The 20,392-nt window shown below is 43.8% G+C and overlaps 1 protein-coding gene across 14 annotated transcripts; it reads right to left on the bottom strand.

The window, feature by feature from the left end:
* Positions 1-711: 711 nt before the first annotated feature.
* Positions 712-20,139, bottom strand: DDX24 (DEAD-box helicase 24). Of its 14 annotated transcripts, none has more exons than XM_025206305.1 (10): positions 19,834-20,045; positions 19,027-19,155; positions 17,490-18,195; positions 14,747-15,118; positions 12,505-12,658; positions 10,989-11,504; positions 8,966-9,041; positions 8,193-8,381; positions 5,268-5,397; positions 712-1,984 (listed from the first exon to the last, which is right to left on the bottom strand). In XM_025206305.1, the coding sequence occupies exons 3-10, from the start codon at positions 18,190-18,192 to the stop codon at positions 1,731-1,733; spliced, it is 2,394 nt and encodes a 797-aa protein (XP_025062090.1). In that variant the 5' UTR covers positions 18,193-18,195; positions 19,027-19,155; positions 19,834-20,045; the 3' UTR covers positions 712-1,730. The 14 variants fall into 14 exon arrangements, with proteins under 14 accessions (XP_025062090.1, XP_025062092.1, XP_006025548.1 ...); XM_025206307.1 differs by having other exon boundaries at positions 19,043-19,155; XM_006025486.3 differs by having other exon boundaries at positions 19,030-19,155; positions 19,834-20,044.
* Between the last annotated feature and the right edge of the window lie 253 nt (positions 20,140-20,392).

The raw sequence follows: 20,392 nt of genomic DNA, 5'->3' as shown, positions 1-20,392 counted from the left end.
GGGATAACAAGGAATAATGACATATGTAAGAACTACTTCACGGTCAGGGCAGCTAGGATCTGGAACCAACTTCCAAGGGAAGTGGTGCTGGCTCTTACCCTGGGGGTCTTTCAGAAGAGGCTTGATACCTACCTGGCTGGGGTCATTTGAGCCCATTTTTCTTCCTGCCCAGGCAGGGGGGGTCAGACTTGAAGATCTACAAGGTCCCTTCTGACCCTACTTCTATGATTCTATGATTAAATTGTTACCAGAAAGAAACTGTAAGGTCCCTGCTCTGTTAAGCTTTCCTCATATGTTTGTTTAGGTGCTGCTTACCAAACATTTCTCCAGTGTAAGCAAATGGGTAGACAGAAGATGGAAACACAAGCTCATCATTTGCCAGCTGAATTAGTCCTCCGAGCAAGGGGTGAAGTACATTATTCCTTCTTTAGAGGAAGAGGGGAGTAACTGCAAGTCAGATTTGTTCTCTGGGCTGCTCCTGAGGCAGTGCAACTACACACTGCTCCTTTAGTCAGGGCAAGCTGTTTCTGTTATTACAAAGTCCTGAGTTACCAGGGAAAACATCTCTCCCAGGCGCTCTCAAACTTTTAATTTTTTAAAATTCTTCCTCCTTACAAACTCTTCTCTGCTAATCTTAGGAGACATCAGCTAGTCACATAAGAACCTGGATTGTCAAGGGAGTAAGAATGGACACAGGTCTACAAGTGTTTCTTGCTAAGATATATATTATGTACTTTCATTAAAACACATTTTCTGATCTGAGAACTTTAAGATATTTAAAGAATTATTTTCACTTGGATAAAAAAATGATAAAATGTCAATCTTAAATTTTACTATGTCATGCATGTATTTTATAGCATACATGCACTTTTTCACAAAAACGGGGGCCGTGATAGCATCACTTAGCTTTCAAGCTAAGTCTGAAAAAAATAAAACACAGCATCTGAACATTTCCCCTAAGAAATGCATCTTGATTAGTATTCTTCCAAGGTCAGTTCCAGCCCATTGTAATCCTGACTTTGTTACACATTACATAAACACACAGCAGCAGGGGACAAATGAAATTACACACCGGGAGGGGGGCAGGCGGGCAGGCAGGAGCTGAAAAATTAAACTGCTACAGAAAGGCTCTTTCTGTGGAGAGGAGAATCTTCCCTTAACCAGAGCTGGAGGCTCACTGGCACCACTACTCTGTTTATCTCGTCTTGTTGAACTGGTACCTGCAGAGGCCAAACTGCACACTAGCACCAAGTTAGCAGTGGATGGAAATCCACATCTCATCTACATGCACCTTTCCACTGTCTACCTGCTCTTGGAAAACTTAAACGGTCCAGATTCACTGTAATTACTGGACCTGAAACTGGAATGAATTCAGCCCAGTAACTTTACCCATCATATAAACAAAGTCCTGTTCATAACATTTTCCAAAAATATATTTCATTATGAACTTTAGAATAAAAGGTCAATAAAAATAGAGCGAACAGGAGTTCTGATATTCATGACGAATCAGCTAATTACAGTGCTCATGTTAACAACTATCTTTAGCTCAATTTTCAAGCATGTCTTGCACTATCTTACAATCTGGAATACTTAGAAGTTATTTGGCTAGAACTTCCATCCACTTGGTGCCAAATACTTTGTTGCCCAATCTCCACCAGCACCGTTTAAACAGTCACTAATAGGCATGAGATCCACCCCTTTCTCTCCCACTCTTAACTGTCTTAAAAAAATCATTTCTCCAATTCATCTGGAATCAGCTTTTTCTTTTTCTTCCTCTTGGCTTGTTGTTTTGATACAGTGCTCAAAGCAGATTCTGAACTGTTCACTGGTGACCGAGGGAGGAGTAGCTTTCCAGACTGCGTTGGATATTTGGTCTTCATAAGGATTTTAAACAGTGGTTGAGATAGCAGATGTTTCAGATGTTTTTTCATTCCTTTCAGCATCTTCTGCTTCTTACTCTCTTCTTGTTCACTAGATCTTCCCCCTTCAGACAGAAACCAAGGATTTACAAAATACATCACAAAACCTTCCAACCCTAATTTTCTACAATTTTATGAGAGCTTTTATTGCAACAGTTAAAGTAATCTACTATACCTTTAGATACCACAGTCATAAAATACCCCGATTATATCTACCCTTTTGAGCAATCCCCACTCACAGGACACTTTCCAAAGATGCATGGTTCTGGATGGTCAAGTCTCCTTTCAATTTTGGGTGCCATCAATAAAATAAAACCGAAGACATTCCTGATTGCTGAACGGTTTTTCACTGGCTTCTCAACAACAGGACAAAATCAGGGTGGCTCAGTGGGTAACCGTAACAAGCGGCCATCCCAGGGCCGGTTGAGTAGCTGGCCCGCATGCTTGTCTCGGGGCTAACCACCCGCCTACCTTGCCTGTCACACCTTTGATGATACTAACTGGAAGATGTTAATCAGGCAGGAGGCTGCCCATTTACTCACCCTGGTGCCAAGGGCCTATATACATGGGTCTGAACCTCCCCTTATACGGTGTCCCATGCCTTGCATATGGCATCCATGGCCTAACACCCAGCCTATAATCCAGTGTCCTTACACTGGGACTCGCACTCCAGTGCCTCACGTTGGGACTCGCACTCCCATGCCCTCACACTGGGCTCTCAATCTCACTCACTTGGGGCTCCCAGCCCTACCCTTTTCTTTGGGCTCCCTACCCGGCTTGGGACCTCGTGGTCCCCTCATGCCCCCACACTGGGGCCTCAATCCCACCCCACTGGAGCCTCACACCTGGCTCCCTTTATATGCCTCATGCCTCACTGTGCACCTGGATTGTCTCTGGCCCCTTCACCTGACCAGGACCCTGCCTCAGGCTCCACACAGTAACCTGGGCCCTTGCTTTGTCTTCGGGGTGTGCTCCTGTAGCCGCTTGCCTCCACAGGGTAACCCACAAGGCAGTGGGGGCTGAGGCTTTCTGCTGTCCCATACTCACCCTTCACCGGGAAGGCACAGGTGTGGAATTTCCTAGAGAGTGCCCCGCCACAGGCATCCCCACCACACCATGCAACTCCAGCAGGGTATAGTTTTAGGTCATGCCCCAGGACCAGGAACCTCCAGCCATCCCCACAGTTCCTGCCCTGAACCTCCAAGATGTTAGGTGAGCAGCAGTTCCAGCCAGGTGATGTTCTCCCCTTGGCTGCTAGCTCAGGGCTTGCTTTTATCCTAAACAGCTGGGCCCTGTTCCCAAATCAGGCAGTTGTGCCTGATTGGGAGCTTAGCCACCTGCTGCTTGCCAACGCCCCTGTGAGTAACAGAGCACAACTTGTGCTCTGTTACTGTAAGGTACCTGCCTTGGACTTGGGAGCCCTGAGTTCAATTGCCTCCTCAGCCACAGGCTTCCTATACAACCTTGGGCAAATCTCATAGCCTTCATGGGCTTTGCTTCGCATTCCACAAGTCCTTTCCTATCTCCCAGGGGCATTGTGATGACAAATACATAGAGAACAGTGAGCTGCATTAATATTATGGTCATGAAGGCCATATAAAACCTTTCATGGACAGACCCAAACCAATAAGAGACCTGAACTAGAAAGAAATAATGATACCATTTACCTGAGCAGAATGTCCATTAAACTGGGACATCAAAGCTACAGAGAATCAGGGTGGCTCAGTGGGTAAGTATGTTTTAATCATTTTAAAGGTGATTGAGATTTTAAGTTTTCTGCAGCAAGTTGTGGAAGAAATAAAGAACCCTCTAACTTTAAAACTTTTAGCTACCAAGGTACAGGACAATTATTACAAGTACTCCATGAGAGTCCTGCATTAGATTTCAAAACAGCATGTCTGCTTTATTTTTTCAGCATTTTTTTGCTGTGTTTTGGCATAATCCAAGTGCTAATTATCTATCTGGGTAGGGTAAAGAGCTGATTAGTGTTTGCTCACAAGATAGTCTGGAAGTAATCAGTCATGTCTGTACATCTTCCAAAGATGTCTATACCTTCATTTTAAGTGAATCCAAACAAACTACAAAACTAAGGAAGCTACATATACAACAGCACTCTTGCAGTTCAGGCACAAGGTACTCCGCCAACAGTCCTCCGAAATTGCCTCAGACTGACTTGGGGATAAAAGCCCATCAAATCAATCCATACTGATGGAACACCACACAGCTTTTCAAAATTATATCCAAAAATAGGTACACATACTCTTAAAACTTTCAGATGATGGCATGTAGCAAAAACAAATTAAAGTAACAAGATCCCCAAATTCTCTCTTGTAGAGTATGGAACACAGCATTTTAAATTGAAAACTTTAAAATTATGAATCTTTAAGTAAGCTATCGTTATTTTCCAAGCAATTATATAAAGTTCTTCCCTCCCCTTGAAAGGAAAAAAAACCCAAACAACCCCCCCCCCCCCCCCTCCCAAGAACTAGTACTGCATAGCACTAACAGGAAAATGCCTTTTTTTCTGCAAAAACCCCTCAACTTTTCATCAAAAACCTGAAAATAAGCTGAACTTTTCTGCAGAAAGCAGACGTAATTGAGGAATAGTTCTTTCAGCAAAATCCCAGTATTCTGACAAAATAATAGCTCTGAAAGCAGACAAGGTTCCTTGGGTGAATTTGATATCTTTTATTAGACCAACCCAAATGGTTGGAGAATAGTTATTAAGCAAGCTTTCGGGTTCAAAAACCCTTCGTCAGGCTAATGAAGCTTCAGCAGTTGGTTCTGAAAGCTGGATTTCAGCCATCCCTAGCTACAGAAGACATCTTTAGCTGTTTGAATCTAGCTGTTTGGCCATTTGTCCAGTTCACTTAGCCCATGAAGCATGCATGCACCTTGTTTTGTCTTTTCTATGATGCAGAGGGGGAATGGGTTTGTCTCCACACAAGGAAAGCAGCAAAGATATTCTCCATGCTTCTGCTGTCACCAAAGAGGCAAAGCTCACTTGAGAAACGCCAGGAAAATGTGTCAGTTTGAGCCGAATGTCAGAAGCCCATGAAATCTTAGCCCAGGCCCTGCTACTTTTTTTTTTTTTTGTCAAAAGCGTTGCCTCTCTCTACCTTAGCTTCTGCAACTGTGAACCACTGTATTAGCCCTGTTTGCCTCCTTTACAGAAGAGTTTTTATTGCTCTGACAAAGTATAGAGCAATATACAGTACTAACTAGCATCAAACTAACTAGCATCTTCCTTTTATACCACGCCAGCCTCTCAGATGGCGAGAAGTGTTCTAGACATGGATGGGCAGTTGCATGGTCCAGCCAAGCATGCTTACAATCATCTCTACTTGCCTACAAGGACATCATCATCGAGATCGATTTCGAGAGCCTCTGCAGCTTGTTGGAACCAGGAGTTATGCTGCTTTGCTCTACTGTTGTAATACTCCATCTTCTCGATCTGCCTTGCTAAATTCACACGCTCCTGCAACAAAACCATGGGCACAATTCAAACATTGGCCACATCTGTCAAGCAAATATGAATGCAGAATATATTTGCTGAAGCAGCTTTTAACTCGTCACCAGAGCATTCTGCTAGCCTTGCAAAGCCAAACACAAGCAAGCAGAGAAATACATCAAGACAGATGCAACTGAAGTGATTTCCTGTGAGAGAAACATGAAACCTTAATTAAAAACAAAACCAAACAAAAAATACCACCCCCCAACTACAAGTATTAAAAATAAAAAGACCCACATGAACTCTAACTTCTAGCCCACTGGTTTTCAATCTTTTCTCATTTGCAGACCACTAAAAAATTTTAAATGGAGGTGTGGACCCTTCTGAATTGTAAGTGTGTGTATTCACATACTTTTGATTGATCATAGTAATCTTTTGCGGACCCCCTTCGACATAACCTGTGGACCCGCAGGGGCTTTGGACCACAGGTTGAAAACCACTGTCCTAGCTCACCATAACAAGCTGTGGGGGGCATGTATAAGCGGATGATTTAGAAATGTTAGGAATAAATCAAACCTGCAAGGACCATGAATTTCCAAGCTAGGTATTACACAGTATAGCCACCAAAGAAAACTCATTCAGCAGACAGAAAAATTAGAAAGGGTAGTAAACAACAGAACAAGACTCTCTTTCCCAGCTTGGTCTACTGTGATGATTGCACAAAGCAGGAGGTACGCTAGGTGCCCTGACTGAGCTGCTTCAATCGGACTGGATAGCGTGGTGTTACATTATTATGGCATCAGGTAGCACAGCTGGCCATTAGAAGTCAAAGGCAGGCAAAATTAAATTTGAAGTCATTAATATCCTGCAATCAATCATGTGTCCTCAAGCTCATTATGGAGGCTTTAAGTAGTTTTATCATCTCCATGTAACTCCTGGAATCCCCTACTTGTCTCCCCTCCCCTTTAACTGGCATCCTATCATCTCTTCCTCCAGGGTCTGGGATTAGGGATTCCCTAAAAAATTCATATACTTTGAGTGAAGCCATCCAGTGCCAGACAAGGTATACAGCAAGGTGACAGGCACCAAGAGCCAGCACTGCTAGACCCGGATTGATGGATTCTGGGCATGTATACACGACACATTTGCACCGGTGCGATCTGCTATTATACCAGGACAGAAGTTGAGTAGATAAATGGTGTGCAGACTTATGGCAGTGTAAGTCACTCTACTCTGAAGTGCAAAACCCAAAAAACCTGGTGTAACTACACACTGAAGTATGTCTTCACAGCTCTATCTACCCCCACTACCCTCAAGGCGAGACAATGCAATAGTAGCCAGTAGTCTGACTCTTTGTCTGCTCCAGATCCCAATGTAATGTACATTGCTGTACAAAAATGGAGCAAATTATACCAGTGTAAACATGGCTCGTCTCTGCATACTTTATCTTTAAAACCCGTATTAAAGCATAAGAACTAAAAGGTACATGTCTAAAACCTGAGATTATGGAAGATTCTCAAGCTTCATTAGTTAAGGGAGGGGCGGGGAGCGGAAGGGAAGGAAAAGGGAATCAATTCAAATCCCTTATGGTTGCAAAGAAAAGTGAAATAATTCACTTTGCTGTGATATGATTCTATCATGGCTGTGACATAGCCAGCACAATGCCTCTTGTACTAGCCCCAGCTGTGGGGAGCCTGGATGCTGCATGACCTCTAGCAGACTGACCCACAGTGCTCTAAAACAGCTAACGCTATGTTCTGCCCCCAACACACAGTGGAACTTTGTACGGGCTGTTCATCTACCTGTCCTTCAGTTAGGCCAGTTTTATGAATGAAGAAATGATCCTTACTCTCATCTTTGTAATGTATTTTTAAAAAACATCATGTAAAACTCTAGCTAACTGGAAAAAGGCTACTTCTACTATTATTATTACTGACGAGTTTCCTGCATGGTGAACGCCTCTTAGCCTAGCTAGTGAGGATATCGAAGCAGATGATATTTTATAAATTTCATTTAATGTAGCCTAATTCACAACATAGGAGAGCAGGGCTGGAAAGGACATCACAAGGTCATTTAGTTCAGCCACCTGCACAAGGCAAGATAATCCCCGACTAAACCATCCCAACCAAGTGTCTGCCTAACCTGCTTTTGAAAATTTACAAGGGTGGAGATTCCACAGTTTCTCTAGGTGGTTGGTTCCACCTTCAGTCAGGAAGTTCCTCCTAAATTCCAACCTAAATTTTCCTGTGCTACAGCCTGAGGCTATTTGCTCATACTCTTACCCCTATGGCCACAGAGAAAAACCCATCTCCATTCTCTCTGTAATCACCCATTCAGGGATTTGAAGACTGTTACCAAATTCCTTCTCGATTTTCCCTTCTCCAGACGAAAGAACCCTGGTTCTTTCAGTCTTTCCTTATGGAAGTCATGCCTCCCACGCCCCTCATCATTTTTGTTGCTCTACACTGGACTCTTTCTAAAGTGTCCACATACTTCTTTTAGTGTGGGGCCAAAACTGGACACAGCACTCCAGATGGACCTCACCAGTGCCTATTAAAGCAGTAGAATTACTTCCCTTGATTTGCAAGTGGCACTTCTGTTAACACAACCCAGTATCCTGCTCGCTTTTTTCTTACAACAAGAGCATTGTTTGCTCATATTCAGCCTATGGTCCACTGTAACCCCTAGGTCCTTCTCTGCAGTACTGCAGCCTAGCCTGTCATTCCTCAGTCTGTATTTCTGAAATCTTAACATGTGAAGGGTATTGGATTAATTAAAATACAGAAGCAAAACTTTTGTATTGCAAGATGTTATTTACTTACTTTGACAGCAGTTATGTATTTTGTTTCAACAGGGAAAAATGCAAGATCGTCGTTCTTTTCCAACGTCTTATAGATCTTTCTAAAATTAATCATGTCATCAGGGCTAATCAGCAGCAAGCTCAGGCCACCGTTGGCAGCTCGGGCTGTTCTGCCGCTTCTGTGCACGTAAATCTCAGAAGTCCGTGGAACCTGCAAAAACTGCAGTTAATTACTTCCACAAAAAAAAAAAATCACAATGGTTTGTATCTGAAAAGTCAGGATACATCTGTCATTTCTTGGCCCAAGCCCTGCAAAGGTAGGTAGTGGATCTTCTGATAAACTGCTTTTATCACATCAAGCTCTGCTCATAACAAACAGGAGGGGACAAGGTGGGAATCTGGAGACATGTCCTACTCTGCCTGCATCAGCATGATCTCTGGGATGTCACTACCCCTTACCACATCTCAGTTTCCCTAACTATAAGGCAGTGAAATGCAGCCTCAGATGTGCTGTGAGGCAGTCACCTGAATCCTTTGGAGAAGGACTCTAACACTTGAGTTAGGAACAAAGATAGAAAAATGAAGAGTCATAGCCACGGTAACTTCTCATTTACATTGTATTCTAAATAACACATCCTCTCTTCTAGTGATGGACACTTGATGCTTAATGCCTGTACTCTTACTTGGGACAGAGAATTACAGCTTTCTATTGTATTCAGGCTAAGGACCTTCTTTCAACAACAACAGCAACAAGAGACAAATGACAGTAAAAGCATCAGAAGAATTATTTTTGACCTGGTAATGGAGGACATGCTGTACGTTAGGAATATCAAGGCCACGAGCTGCAACATCTGTTGTCAAGAGGATGCAGCTGAAAAAGAAAAGGCAGAATATATTCTGTTCATTAACCTACCACTGAAATACAGAGCAGATGCCTGAGAACATGCAACATGAGTGACCCAGAACAATGCCAAAGTAGTTAAAACTGTTGGCTATATATGCTATGAATATGCCACCTATTGGGAAGTCTAGAAATTGACACCTAAAAATGTGATCTAAGGCAGTGTTGCAAGTGTGCAGTATTAGGTAAAAAGAAATAATACAATTGTTATTGACTGTGGACCTAATTCCAATGAAGCCAATGGTACAATTTCCTTAACTGCAAACCCAGCAAAGTCCTGCCTACCTATTCTTTTACTCACTCCCAACTTCACAGGAAAGAGAATGAGAAGGCCTAACAGATCACCTGCACTGTCAGAAAGGTGACTTATGTCCCAGTGCTTCGTCTAGTCAGAATTTGAATGTCTCCAGAATTTAAAATGATCTTAGAATTAATAGAGTCATAACGAGGTATCCTGAGTGATTATTGCAGCTTTGTCGGTCATGAATACTGCAATGCAGGGTGTAATGATACTGCTTTACTGAATCCCAGCTGAAGAAATTGCAACTGGACAATTCTGAGCTATAAGAAAGAAAAAAAAAATACCATTTTTTTGTTTTGATCACTAAGTTATTTCCATTCAAAAGTTACAGAGAGAAGAGCACTCAAGGAAGGTCATTTTTGGACATAAATAATCTATAACAATGACAGGGGCCTCTGCAAGGTTTGGTAGGATTCTTTTCTTTACTGCAGCCAACTGGGGTAAAAAATATTGAATAAAGAGGCCAAAACCTTACTTGCAAGCAGGCAAGATTTTAACACAAGCTCCCTTTTATGACACTCATTGCACAATCTATGGCAGTGGTTCTCAACCTTTTTAGACTTCAAGAACCCCTATATAAGACTCAGGGCACCCCATGGAAGAAAGCCATCTCTTAGTTTTCACTCATTTTTACTAAAGAAATATTATAATAGAGCAGCTTTTTTGTAGCAAAAATCTCAGAAAGACCTCAGCTATCGATTTCTATTTGAAATCTCTGGGTTTATCTTAGGAATCATGTTTGTAAACTTAACAATGCTAACACTGTGTGGCACCCCATGGCATTCTTGAAAAGATCTCAAGGCACCTTGTTTGAAAACCACCGATTTATGGGTATAGAGTTCAATAGACATTTAGTTGGACAAAGCTCAGCGGTATGCATTATACATGACATTGGACTAACTCAGGGGTTGGCAACCTATGGCCCCAGGGCTGGATCCAGCCCATGAATAAACTGGATCCAACCTGCAGCAGCTCAGGAAATTGTCAGCATCCTCCAGCATCAGAGGAGAGGTCCCCAGGGTCCTACTGGTTGCTGTGTTCAGTTTTTTTTCCTCTGCTGCAGAAGGGGAAGCACCTCTAGGATCCTAGTATCTGCTGATTGCTGGGGGCTGCAGCTGGCAGCGGGGGCTGGGTCACAAGCAGTGGCCCACAGTGGCAAAAGGGTGCCAGCCACTGAATTAACTGGCCTCTAAATGTAATGAGCTTTCCTGTTAGTGATGTTGTGGGCAAGGCTGCTCATGAGACATTCTGCAGAAGGGGCGCTGAGACTGTATAATGAAAAGCGCAGAGGAAAGGATTCGACTCCAGTGCTGGTGGAAAGTACTCAGGATAGAGCCCTGAGGTAGAAGCCAGAGCAATGGCCATGTGAGCTTCCCCACAACTTCTGCATCCACACTGACCTGGTGTCTTCATGGGACACACAGTCTTTGGCTTTTCTCTCCACATCAACCAATCAGTGTGCCAGTCCCTGCAACCTGGAAGTCAACAGCTGTTTTCCACAGAATCACCTGAACCCTTCATCACCACCCTACCAACTGTATGCCTTACTTAATGGTTTTTCCTTTTAATTTTCACCCAGTTTTGCTTATCATTAGGCACCAGATCAGTCAACTTACCTCTCTTGCTCAGCAAACCTTTCCAGGTTTTTTAACCTCTGTTTCTGGTGCATGTTTGCATGCAATGGCAGAGGATTACAGTCTAGGATTGTGAGGAGAGCACTGAGACGTTTTATGCAGTCAATGCTGTTTGCAAAAACCATGGTCCTTCCTGGGTACTGAAGTAGGAAGTAATAGAGATAATAGTCCTTCTCTTCTTTGTCACAGTGGATCCTGGTTTCTGTCAGTGTCTCTACAGTGGCCTCTTTCCTTGTTAGGTCGATTATTTTGGGCTTGCCCTTTATCCCTACTTTCTCTATTAGCATTTCCAGTTTGGTCTTTCGGTCTACTTTCTTAGCATTTTTCTTCTGCAAAACTCTTGTGGGAGCCTGATGGACCAAAGTTAGCGTAGCAGAAAACACAAAAGTCTGACGCTGAGGATTATAGTACGAATCATTTAACATTTCTAGCAACTGAGACAGTTCCAAAAAATGTCCCCTTTCAACCATTCGATCTGCTTCATCGATCACAAGACACCTGTCACATAGAAGGCAGACAGTGTATAAGTAAAGCAGGTCCTTTAGATTAGCGATCACCTTTTTTGGCCGGTGGGCCACAGGGGCAGTGCCTGATCCCTCCACTGGCTGGAACCAGTAGAGCTCCACCAGCTGCACAGAGGGATGTGCTCTGGCCCTGATCTAGCCGAACAGTGGAAGGGGGCTTGGTCCAGGCCCAACCTAGCCTCATGGAAGGGAGAGACCATGACCCAGTCCCAATGTAGGGGAGGGGCATGGCCAAGCCACAGGGGAGGGGGCATGGCCCAGAACAGGCCAGCCCTGCAGGAGGGTGGGTGGTAGCCCAGCCCCATGGAAGGAAATGGGCATGGCCCAGCCATAGCCTGGTTGGGTGGAGGGAAGGGGGCATGGCCCAGGCCCATGGGGAGTGGCAAGGGGCAGTCACCCAGCCTTGTGGAGAAAAGGCAGTGCATCCCAACCCCAAACGAGCCACATAGAGGGAAGGGGGCGTGACCTGGCTCCAATCTGGCCATACTGGGGAAGGGTTTTGGCTCAAGTCTCAGTCACCCTGCAGGGTGTGGAATTTTGGCAGCAGCAAGGGGTGGCAGTATTAACCGCCCCTACTCCCCCACCACCAAGTTTCCCAACCCATGGGAAACCCTGCAGACTAGATTCCAAGGCTGTGCAGGCCATGTTTGGCCTGCAGGCAAAAGGCTAAGTGTCCCTGCTTTGTATGAATGGAAATCTGATGTATTTTAAATAACCTTGTGTTAAAAACACACAAAGGAGGTTCCACAAGGAAAACACAAAGAATGCCTAATAACTCCCTTTGAAAGATCAAGATTCAAAAGCAACCATTCATTTTTTGTTAACATGTTTTGCTGCAACCCTCCCATTCTCAAAAGGTAATGAATATGAAGTCTGGTAGTGAACATTACTTAATCAGTAAGCAAGAACCTGATGCAAAGGAGTCTTTCCTGATCACGATGATTTTGAGTAGTTAGATTAAAAGCCATTCTTACCTGAGCTGCCGGAGATTTGAGAGATGCGGGTGTTTCTCTTTAATTAGTTCCCACAGGCGGCCTGGGGTTGCAATTACAATTTCCGGCTTCCGATTCAAGACTCTCTGCTGTTTCTGAGGAGCCATGCCACCAACCAGGATTGCAGTTTTAATGCCTAAAACACAAAGGTTGTCAAACAAAGACAACAACGGGTCACTGGAGTTACTTCCAAGTGAAATAACATTCTTTAGAAATAAAATAGACACAATTCATACTATTCTGCAATGCTGCTGAAAAGTAATTTCAGAAGTCCTGATCTAGACTAAATTTCTTTGGCTGGACTCCGTGTCTCTTCTCAGTACAGTATTGAGCATGCAGCAATACAGTCAGCATTAGAGTGAAATGTTGGTGACGGAAGATGCCAAAAAACAAAGTAATCCTTTTACAGAATTTTCTTTGAAACAGCAGGAAGGAATATTTATGTCTTCAATAGTTAATGCAGGTGTTCTTCAGCTTCTCAATTTCCCAGCAGGAAGGCAGTCCACCATAGTCCCTCAAGGACTCATTCATGCCTGTTCATTAGGAACTGGGTGAATAACCGTGCTCCTATGTCTAAAACGTCTAACCAGTAAAATGTCCACATAAAATGTCCTATGTCGAATAGGTAAAATGACCCTTTGTCCCGTCTGCAGGTGCAGAGTGAACATGCCTGAGGAAGGCCCACCCTGCTACTGGATCCTGAATTGCCCATATTACAAAGCAGTGACCTTGGCAACAAGTGAATCCAACTAGACTAAATCAACATGTCAAGATTTGTTCAAAGACCAACCATGGTTCACTTGACCCTCCTCATTCAAACCCTACCACCTGGCTCCCCACAGTGAGCCTCTATCCAACCTTTTGCATAGTCCCACTGTCTGCCTTCCTCATGGTCCTCTTGCTGGGCATAGTCCAGATACCTGAAGTAGTGGTGTGTGTGCTTGCTCCAGAGTGCCACATCGTCTCTGAGCTACTCAGCATCAGTCCTCAAAACAGCCCATCTGCAATGCTACACTGAGGCAGCTTTGCTGCTTCCTGTTTGGGAGGTCACATGGAGCAACTCCAGTGTCTCAGTAAAATGCTGGTGCCATGGGAATGTTTAGGGAGAAGGAGGGAGGGTACCCGATCCCTGGTCCCCCCTGCAGCACCACCTCCATGGCCCGTTATTTGAAGACACTGCATTAGATTAAAGAGGAAAGGCCACGCTGCAAGCTTCCTTCCCGTGACAGGTGCTGTCTGTTTCTGTGCAGCCGCTGTCAAGACTCCTTAGTCAAGGGGAAGAATTCAGTATCTGTCCTGAATACACAGCTGTCAACTCCTATGTGGTGAATTCTATACAGCAACTGCTGTGCTGGTTTTAACAGATTGGTACTTCAATAAGCCAGCACATTGTTTCAGGGCTAGAGATGAAATTAGATGCCTACAGGCATATGAGAAAGGGCAAAAGAAGATACTTTAAAAACAACAATTTATGTTGCATATTTCTAATGAATAGAGGAATTACACTAATAAATACAGATATAATAATGAATTTGGTTGGGGAAGAGGGTAGAGAATGCAGGGACAGGGAGGAGGAGAGATTATATCTATTACCTCGCTCCTGCATTTCAAAAACATCATACCTATGCTCATTCCCCATTTTAGCATCCAGTAGGAAAGGTGATGTGAGGTTTAGAACATATTAAGTGCATCACCCTGAAGCAGGGGTTAGTGCATGTAATGCAGTGGCCTATCATGCAGGTTAGGGTAGATGACCCACCAGTACTTTCTGTCCTTAAGAACCATTCTGTCATTTGCATAAGGAGATCGCTACCGTTATTAACAAAAGACAGCACTTCATTGGCTGCAGCCATTTTTTGGTGCAGGCCAGTTATTCTGGTACTGGTTTTGTGTTTCTAAACTAGGAGCTGATCAACACTCATTTGTAGAGTAGTACAAAGAAAGATTTTTTTAGAGATTTCTTAGTTGGTCTAATAAAAGGCATCATGTCTGAACCAAGAGTTTTACAGTTTCGCATTTCTTACTGAACCATGAATGCACTTAAAAACAACAGATTAAGAAGAATACTGCACTGTGAGGGGGAACCCCACCCAAGGATCTCAGCCACTTTTCACCCATTCAGGGTAACGAGTAACATCTCCATTTTAAAAAGGAAGGCAGGTGGAATGAATAGAAGGGCCAGCAACAAGGCCCTGCTCCTCTGCTTTTTCCTCTCATGCCTTACCTGTAAATTTGGCTGCTGCATCAATATGATGTTTTACTTGTACTGCTAATTCTCTTGTAGGAGCCAGAACAAGTCCTAAGAGAGGCCTGTTTTTATCTGAGTCGACAGCATGTTTGCTGTTATCAAAATCAAAGTCTATATTTTCTAGCACCTTCATGCAGCCTGTCGTGACAGATTCATTGCTATCACTATCCTCTTCACCCTGCTCAGGACTTGGGTCTTTCATTTTATTATCATTTTCCCAATTTGTTTCTTGGCCATCTTCACATACCAGGTCTGCACTGGCACTTCTGCTTGGCAAGCTTTTTGAGTTTTGCCACTCTAGCACAGCATGGATCATTGGAATTGCAAATGCCAGCGTCTTCCCACTTCCTAAAAAACACAGAAAAACAAGTGTTACAATTGTTCGCAATGAAGCAGCATCCCATCGCAAGCTGTTCCATAAGCAAAGCACAGTCAATGCATACTGTTTATTTCAATATTTTAAGTGCACATTATTGATTCTATCAGACCATTTTGATTCTGCTCCTATGAGATGCACTTGGTGACCTCAAGCAGACAATTTTTCTTTGGAATGGGTATTTTTTATAAAACCTCAACAGGGCAGGCAGAATGTGAATCTGCTAGGAAAAGTAGTTTAAAAAGCCACAATAGCAGCCAAGGTCTTTTTAAGGAACTGCATACCCTTAAGGAGAACAGCATGCCCTAATTGACAACTCTGATCAATGTTCTCCAAATAAGGGAATAGCAAATGAGGCCAAGGACAAACTAGAAGATACTAGGATTCACTTCTATTTTTTCTTTTTAGGAGTGTGCTTATGATCATATGAGAAATGTGTAATATCTTGATATATCAACACCTTGTTTTCAAAAGATGTGCTTATCTTTTTACATTAAAAACAAAACACTTGTCTTAGAACAGAGCAGCCCCTTAAAAATGGAGAATAAGAAAAATATTTCTCTACATGTAATTTCAGGGGACCACTGTAGATTTATTTGTGATGTGGGGCATTCAACTCGTAGTCCTATCTGAGATGCAATGGTCATTTAGGGGGATACTTTGACCAGTAATCACTGAATCTCTTTAGAGGACAAAAAATATCTGTCACAACAGTAGTGTCCAGTTAGACTCAATTAATATGTATCATCTAGGTAATTCTGGCTTCCTTTTCTTGCTCTGAACAGTTGGTCTCTCTCTGCAATTCATCTTCTCAGCCACACTGCTCCCATCTGAGACACTTCCCAGGAGCAGCAAAGAGAAATTTACGAACACGCTGGTGGCCCTACAAAAGCAGTTAGGGGTCTTGTAAATCTCACTTTACTACCAAGAGCCAATCCAGTCATATCTTTTCATAAAGAAACATCACTGGTTGCTACCTTTGCTGAGCTGTAACAGTACTGACCAAGTAATGTACTGCAGGCAGCACTATTCTGTGCTGCCTCCAGGAAACTGGACAAACATGGAACTGTGGAAAAAAGTGATTTTGCGACCACAAGCAATGCCAGGTTTCACTGGCAATATGCTGCCCACAAGCCATAGGACAGGAACCACAGTCCTAGAAGTAATGGAGCCCGGCGGGTTTGTATACTAAAATGTTACTGGTAGTACACAACAGTTTGGTTTCATCCCAATTCCTAAGGTAAAATTTGCCCATCTCACACACACAGGTTGTTTGGCATAATTCAGATTCATAATGATCCATGTCTTCTTTGAGAGAAATCCAGTACAAAACTGGTGTTATGTACTCATAATGTTATGTACTCTCATGCTGGCCAAGGCTCTCTGCTGTTGCCCCCCACCTGTCTCAAACCATCTGCTGTCTCTTCTCTTATGCTCAGATTCCCAGCTCTCTGGGGCAGAGACCATCTTTTTTTGTTCTGGGGTCAAAAAACACCTGCCACAATGAGGTCCTTCTCTGCGATGAGGGCTCCTAGGTGCTACAGTGACACCGATAATTAAGACCAGAGATGCTGCTGGGCTTGGCAGCACTGGGAAACCAAGGCTGGAGTACTGCCCACACCTGCATTGTGATCACTCATTCAAATCAGTGCTGTTTCATTTTATAACTACTAGGATGACCTCCAAATGGTAGTAGTAAACAAAGCACCAGATAAAGTCACATGTGCCCTTCAGAACAAACGGGGTTAGGTCAGGGTGGCCAACTCATAGCAGGCATACCACAAGTGGCACGGGCAGCCTATGTATGTAGTACTTGGCAGACTGGGGAGAGACTAAGGAACACAGGGGCAGATAGGACAAGGAGCAGAAAATAGGGCAAAAAATTGGGCAGGGGGAGGCGACTAGAGTGGTACCTCAGGGAGGGTGTAGGGCTTAACTTGTGGCATACCAGTGAAAGAGATTGGCCCTCACTTCTTTAAGTGGATCTGCAAAGCCAGCAAAGGAGCCTCAGGCTCTGATAGATCTCTGATTTTGAGATAATGGGAGCTCTGACCTAGTTTTAAAAAAGTGCATCAAATATAATTTGATTCCCCAGACAAAATTATATGGAGGATTTAAAGCTTTGTACATGTGAATATCCTAGTACGCAAAACAAATGCAGTATATTTCATCTGTAAAGTAAAATCTTCTGTATTGCAGCCATTCCCTTCCTAGTTCACTGGATGGACTGTAACTTACAGGTTCTTATCCTGTGACTACAATTATGACAATACACTGCATTTTTGAGAGAGAGAGAAAGGTGACAGTCAATGTACTTAATGTTCTAGCTGTGTGCATTTGTACCTGTTTCTGCAGCGCCCAGAATATCCATATGATCTCGAATTGCAGAAGGCAGAGCTAATGCCTGAATAGGAGTTGGAGCACTAAATCCCAGAGAACTCAAGGCCTGAAGAACTGGTTTTGGAACAAAGAGGTCTTTCCATGCAGACACATCAGCTGTTTGATCAGATGATGCAGATAAAACCTGAGTTGTCCAATTCGTAAGCTTCTTAGAAGATTTTGCTGGGGGAGGATCTTGCTGGGGTAGAGATGCTTTCTTTTTTTTCTTCTTCTTCAAAGTTTTTTCTGTGCTTAAAGCAGCTTCAGCTTTGTTTTCATTTTCCTCAGAATCAGTCAATGTGACGGTATCTTTAGGTTCATCTTCTTGATCAGTGAGTACGTCATCTCTCTCCTCAGAATGATCATTTTTATTTGTTCTAGTTCCCAAACCTTTGCCTTTCTTTCTCTTTTTTTTTTGGATGGTAGAATCCTCTTTTTCAGAGAGACTATCAGATTTTCTCTTCTTGCCTTTTTCTTTTCCAGATTTAGAGGAATTTATTAACTTATAATCTGTAAGTTCCTCAAAGCATACCAGATCTCCAAGCTGCTCATCAGCAAATAGATTTGGGTCAATTTCGACAGGTTTCCATTTTCCTACTACTTTGATACCCCTTTGTTTTGATTTAAAGGAAGCTCTAAACTTATTTCCTTTTTTTGTCTTCATCATGATCTAAAACAATTGAAAACGAAATCATTGTAAAAATCAGCAGAACAAGGTATCTAAATTCATATAACATATAGCATAAACACTGCACTGCAGATGGTGCATAATGCTATCTATGTGTAAAGCTAATGGGACACAAGTCTTAACTAGAGTTTTCTCTGAAGTTTAGTCTATGGGCTTGGTCCTGCTCCCACTGACTAGGCCCTCTTTGTTTTGAATCTGCACATTTAAGAACAATTGCGACTCCAAACGCATGAATGCAATTTGACAAACAATCTTTAATTACTCATTTATCAGCCTCTTGCTGAAAATGACACTGGAAACCTCTGCAGTAAAGAAACCCTGATGACAAACCATCGCATAGCTCTGTTGTGCGTTTTGTTAACCATGACCCTTTAGCACTTTGTGCTGAAAGGTCTTTTGGCAGGAGCATGGGAAGGAAACCTTGGATTTACAGCTTTATACTGGGCTCTTATGTGGGCTCCGTACACTCTCCAATGGCCAGTCCAATCCCCTTACTCTGCTTCATCTCCTGCTCTGCTGTCTTCTTCCTGCCCTATCTGCCGTGGTGTTATCTGTCCCCTCTCTGATCTGTCATGGCCCACACAGAGGCTGCCTATGCCAACTGTAGCACTGGAGCTCCAGGCTGGCTAATGCTAAACACACTGGCCAGCTCAACTCCCAAAATGACATATGTAACATGGTGAAAGAATAGCCAGGAGACATGCACAAATAAAAACAGGGCAGTACACATGCCCATGAAAAGCACTGATCTGCTGCATCAATCTGCAGCAATTAAGCATTAAACATGGAGGAAGGGACCAAGAAAGAAATTACTACTCAAAATGGTAACTGGGTACGTGCTCTTTACAACTCATCTCCCACTGACTGCAATGAGATGGACGAGTCTTCAGCCAGGTTGAAAGTTACTGTTAGCACTGGTATCCAAGTTGTAGGTGCATTGGTCTAAAGGAAAAAGCAATTAGGACTTGTAGTAGAGATGATATCTTTTAGGAGACCAACAAAAAAATTTGAGCTGCCACAGATGGGACCTAAGTAACCAGGCAGGGCCGACTCTAAACCAGCAGCTTTTTAAGCTCCAGTTTCCCCTCCTTACACTCATCCCCTTGGTAACTGCCAGCTCTCTGTTTTGCAGTGTTGCCAACTCTCATGATTGTTGGTGTTGTTCTTAAAGTCTACGCTTTGGGAATGTGAAAAACTCGTCTCTTTCACACACACTATACAAATACACAAATATAGATAAAAGAAAGAGCTAAATTTTTCACATTCCCAAAGCGTAAACTCATAAGAGTTGACAATACTGGTTTTGACTTGGTCTTTTCTAGTATGCAAAGCTAACAGACCCACTCTTCTGCCACAAAAAACCCAAACTAAGCCAACCCCCCCCGTACGGTCAGAGCAGGTCACAACGTAGTGAACACACTGCTTCCTGCGGCAGTCTCTGCGCTTGTTCTGCGAACCACGTTTGCAAACCTCAGAGCTGCTCTCGGGGGCACCTCGAGAGACCGCCGCGGGCCAGGCTGCTGCCCGCCCGCCCCGCTCTCCTGCCCCCGGAGCGGGACCCCGCGCCTTCCCCGGGGCAGCCGCCGGGCCAGGCCGGGCCTCCCCTCTTCCCGCGCTCACCGCTGCCTCCGCCGGCGCCTACCACGTGGCCGCAGGGCTGGGGGCTGCCATCACTGTCGTGACATCACGTCCGGCCTCGGGGTGAGAGGGACCGGAAGCTTGACGAGCAAGGGTGGGGGGTTGGGGCTGTGCTCGTGCCGTCGGTGTTGTCCAGCGCGCGGTAATGACTGTCTTTGTATCATCTTTTCAACCCGTGCACGATAGTTAATATTAAAGGTGTCGAAACTCATGGAAGAGGTGATATCGTTTATTAGATCAACTAGCTCTTTGCAAACAAACAACTGCATTTATCTGCAAGCTTTCGGGCACGCTCACCGGTTCCCATGCACAGGGCAGGAGGGAGCAGAGAGTGGCGAAGTTCTCCTAGGTAGAAATGGAAATTCATATTTCCCAGGAGAGCTGAAGGTGTGGTGGAGTCTCCTGCTTGGAAAAGTTCACCTTGTACAGGCGCGGCACAGGGAAAAGTTGAAACAGTCTTTTCACCTCAAAGCTGCCTGGTGCAAGCTGGATGTAGAGGCATGTTTGCTTCAGGTTATGTGTTTGATAGTTCACAGGAGAA

Source organism: Alligator sinensis, unplaced genomic scaffold, assembly GCF_000455745.1.
Source record: "Alligator sinensis unplaced genomic scaffold, ASM45574v1 scaffold47_2, whole genome shotgun sequence".
In the NCBI taxonomy this organism is placed as follows: Eukaryota; Metazoa; Chordata; order Crocodylia; family Alligatoridae; genus Alligator; species Alligator sinensis.
Note: the sequence above shows the minus strand (reverse complement) of the source record. Positions and strands in the feature narration are given on the sequence as shown.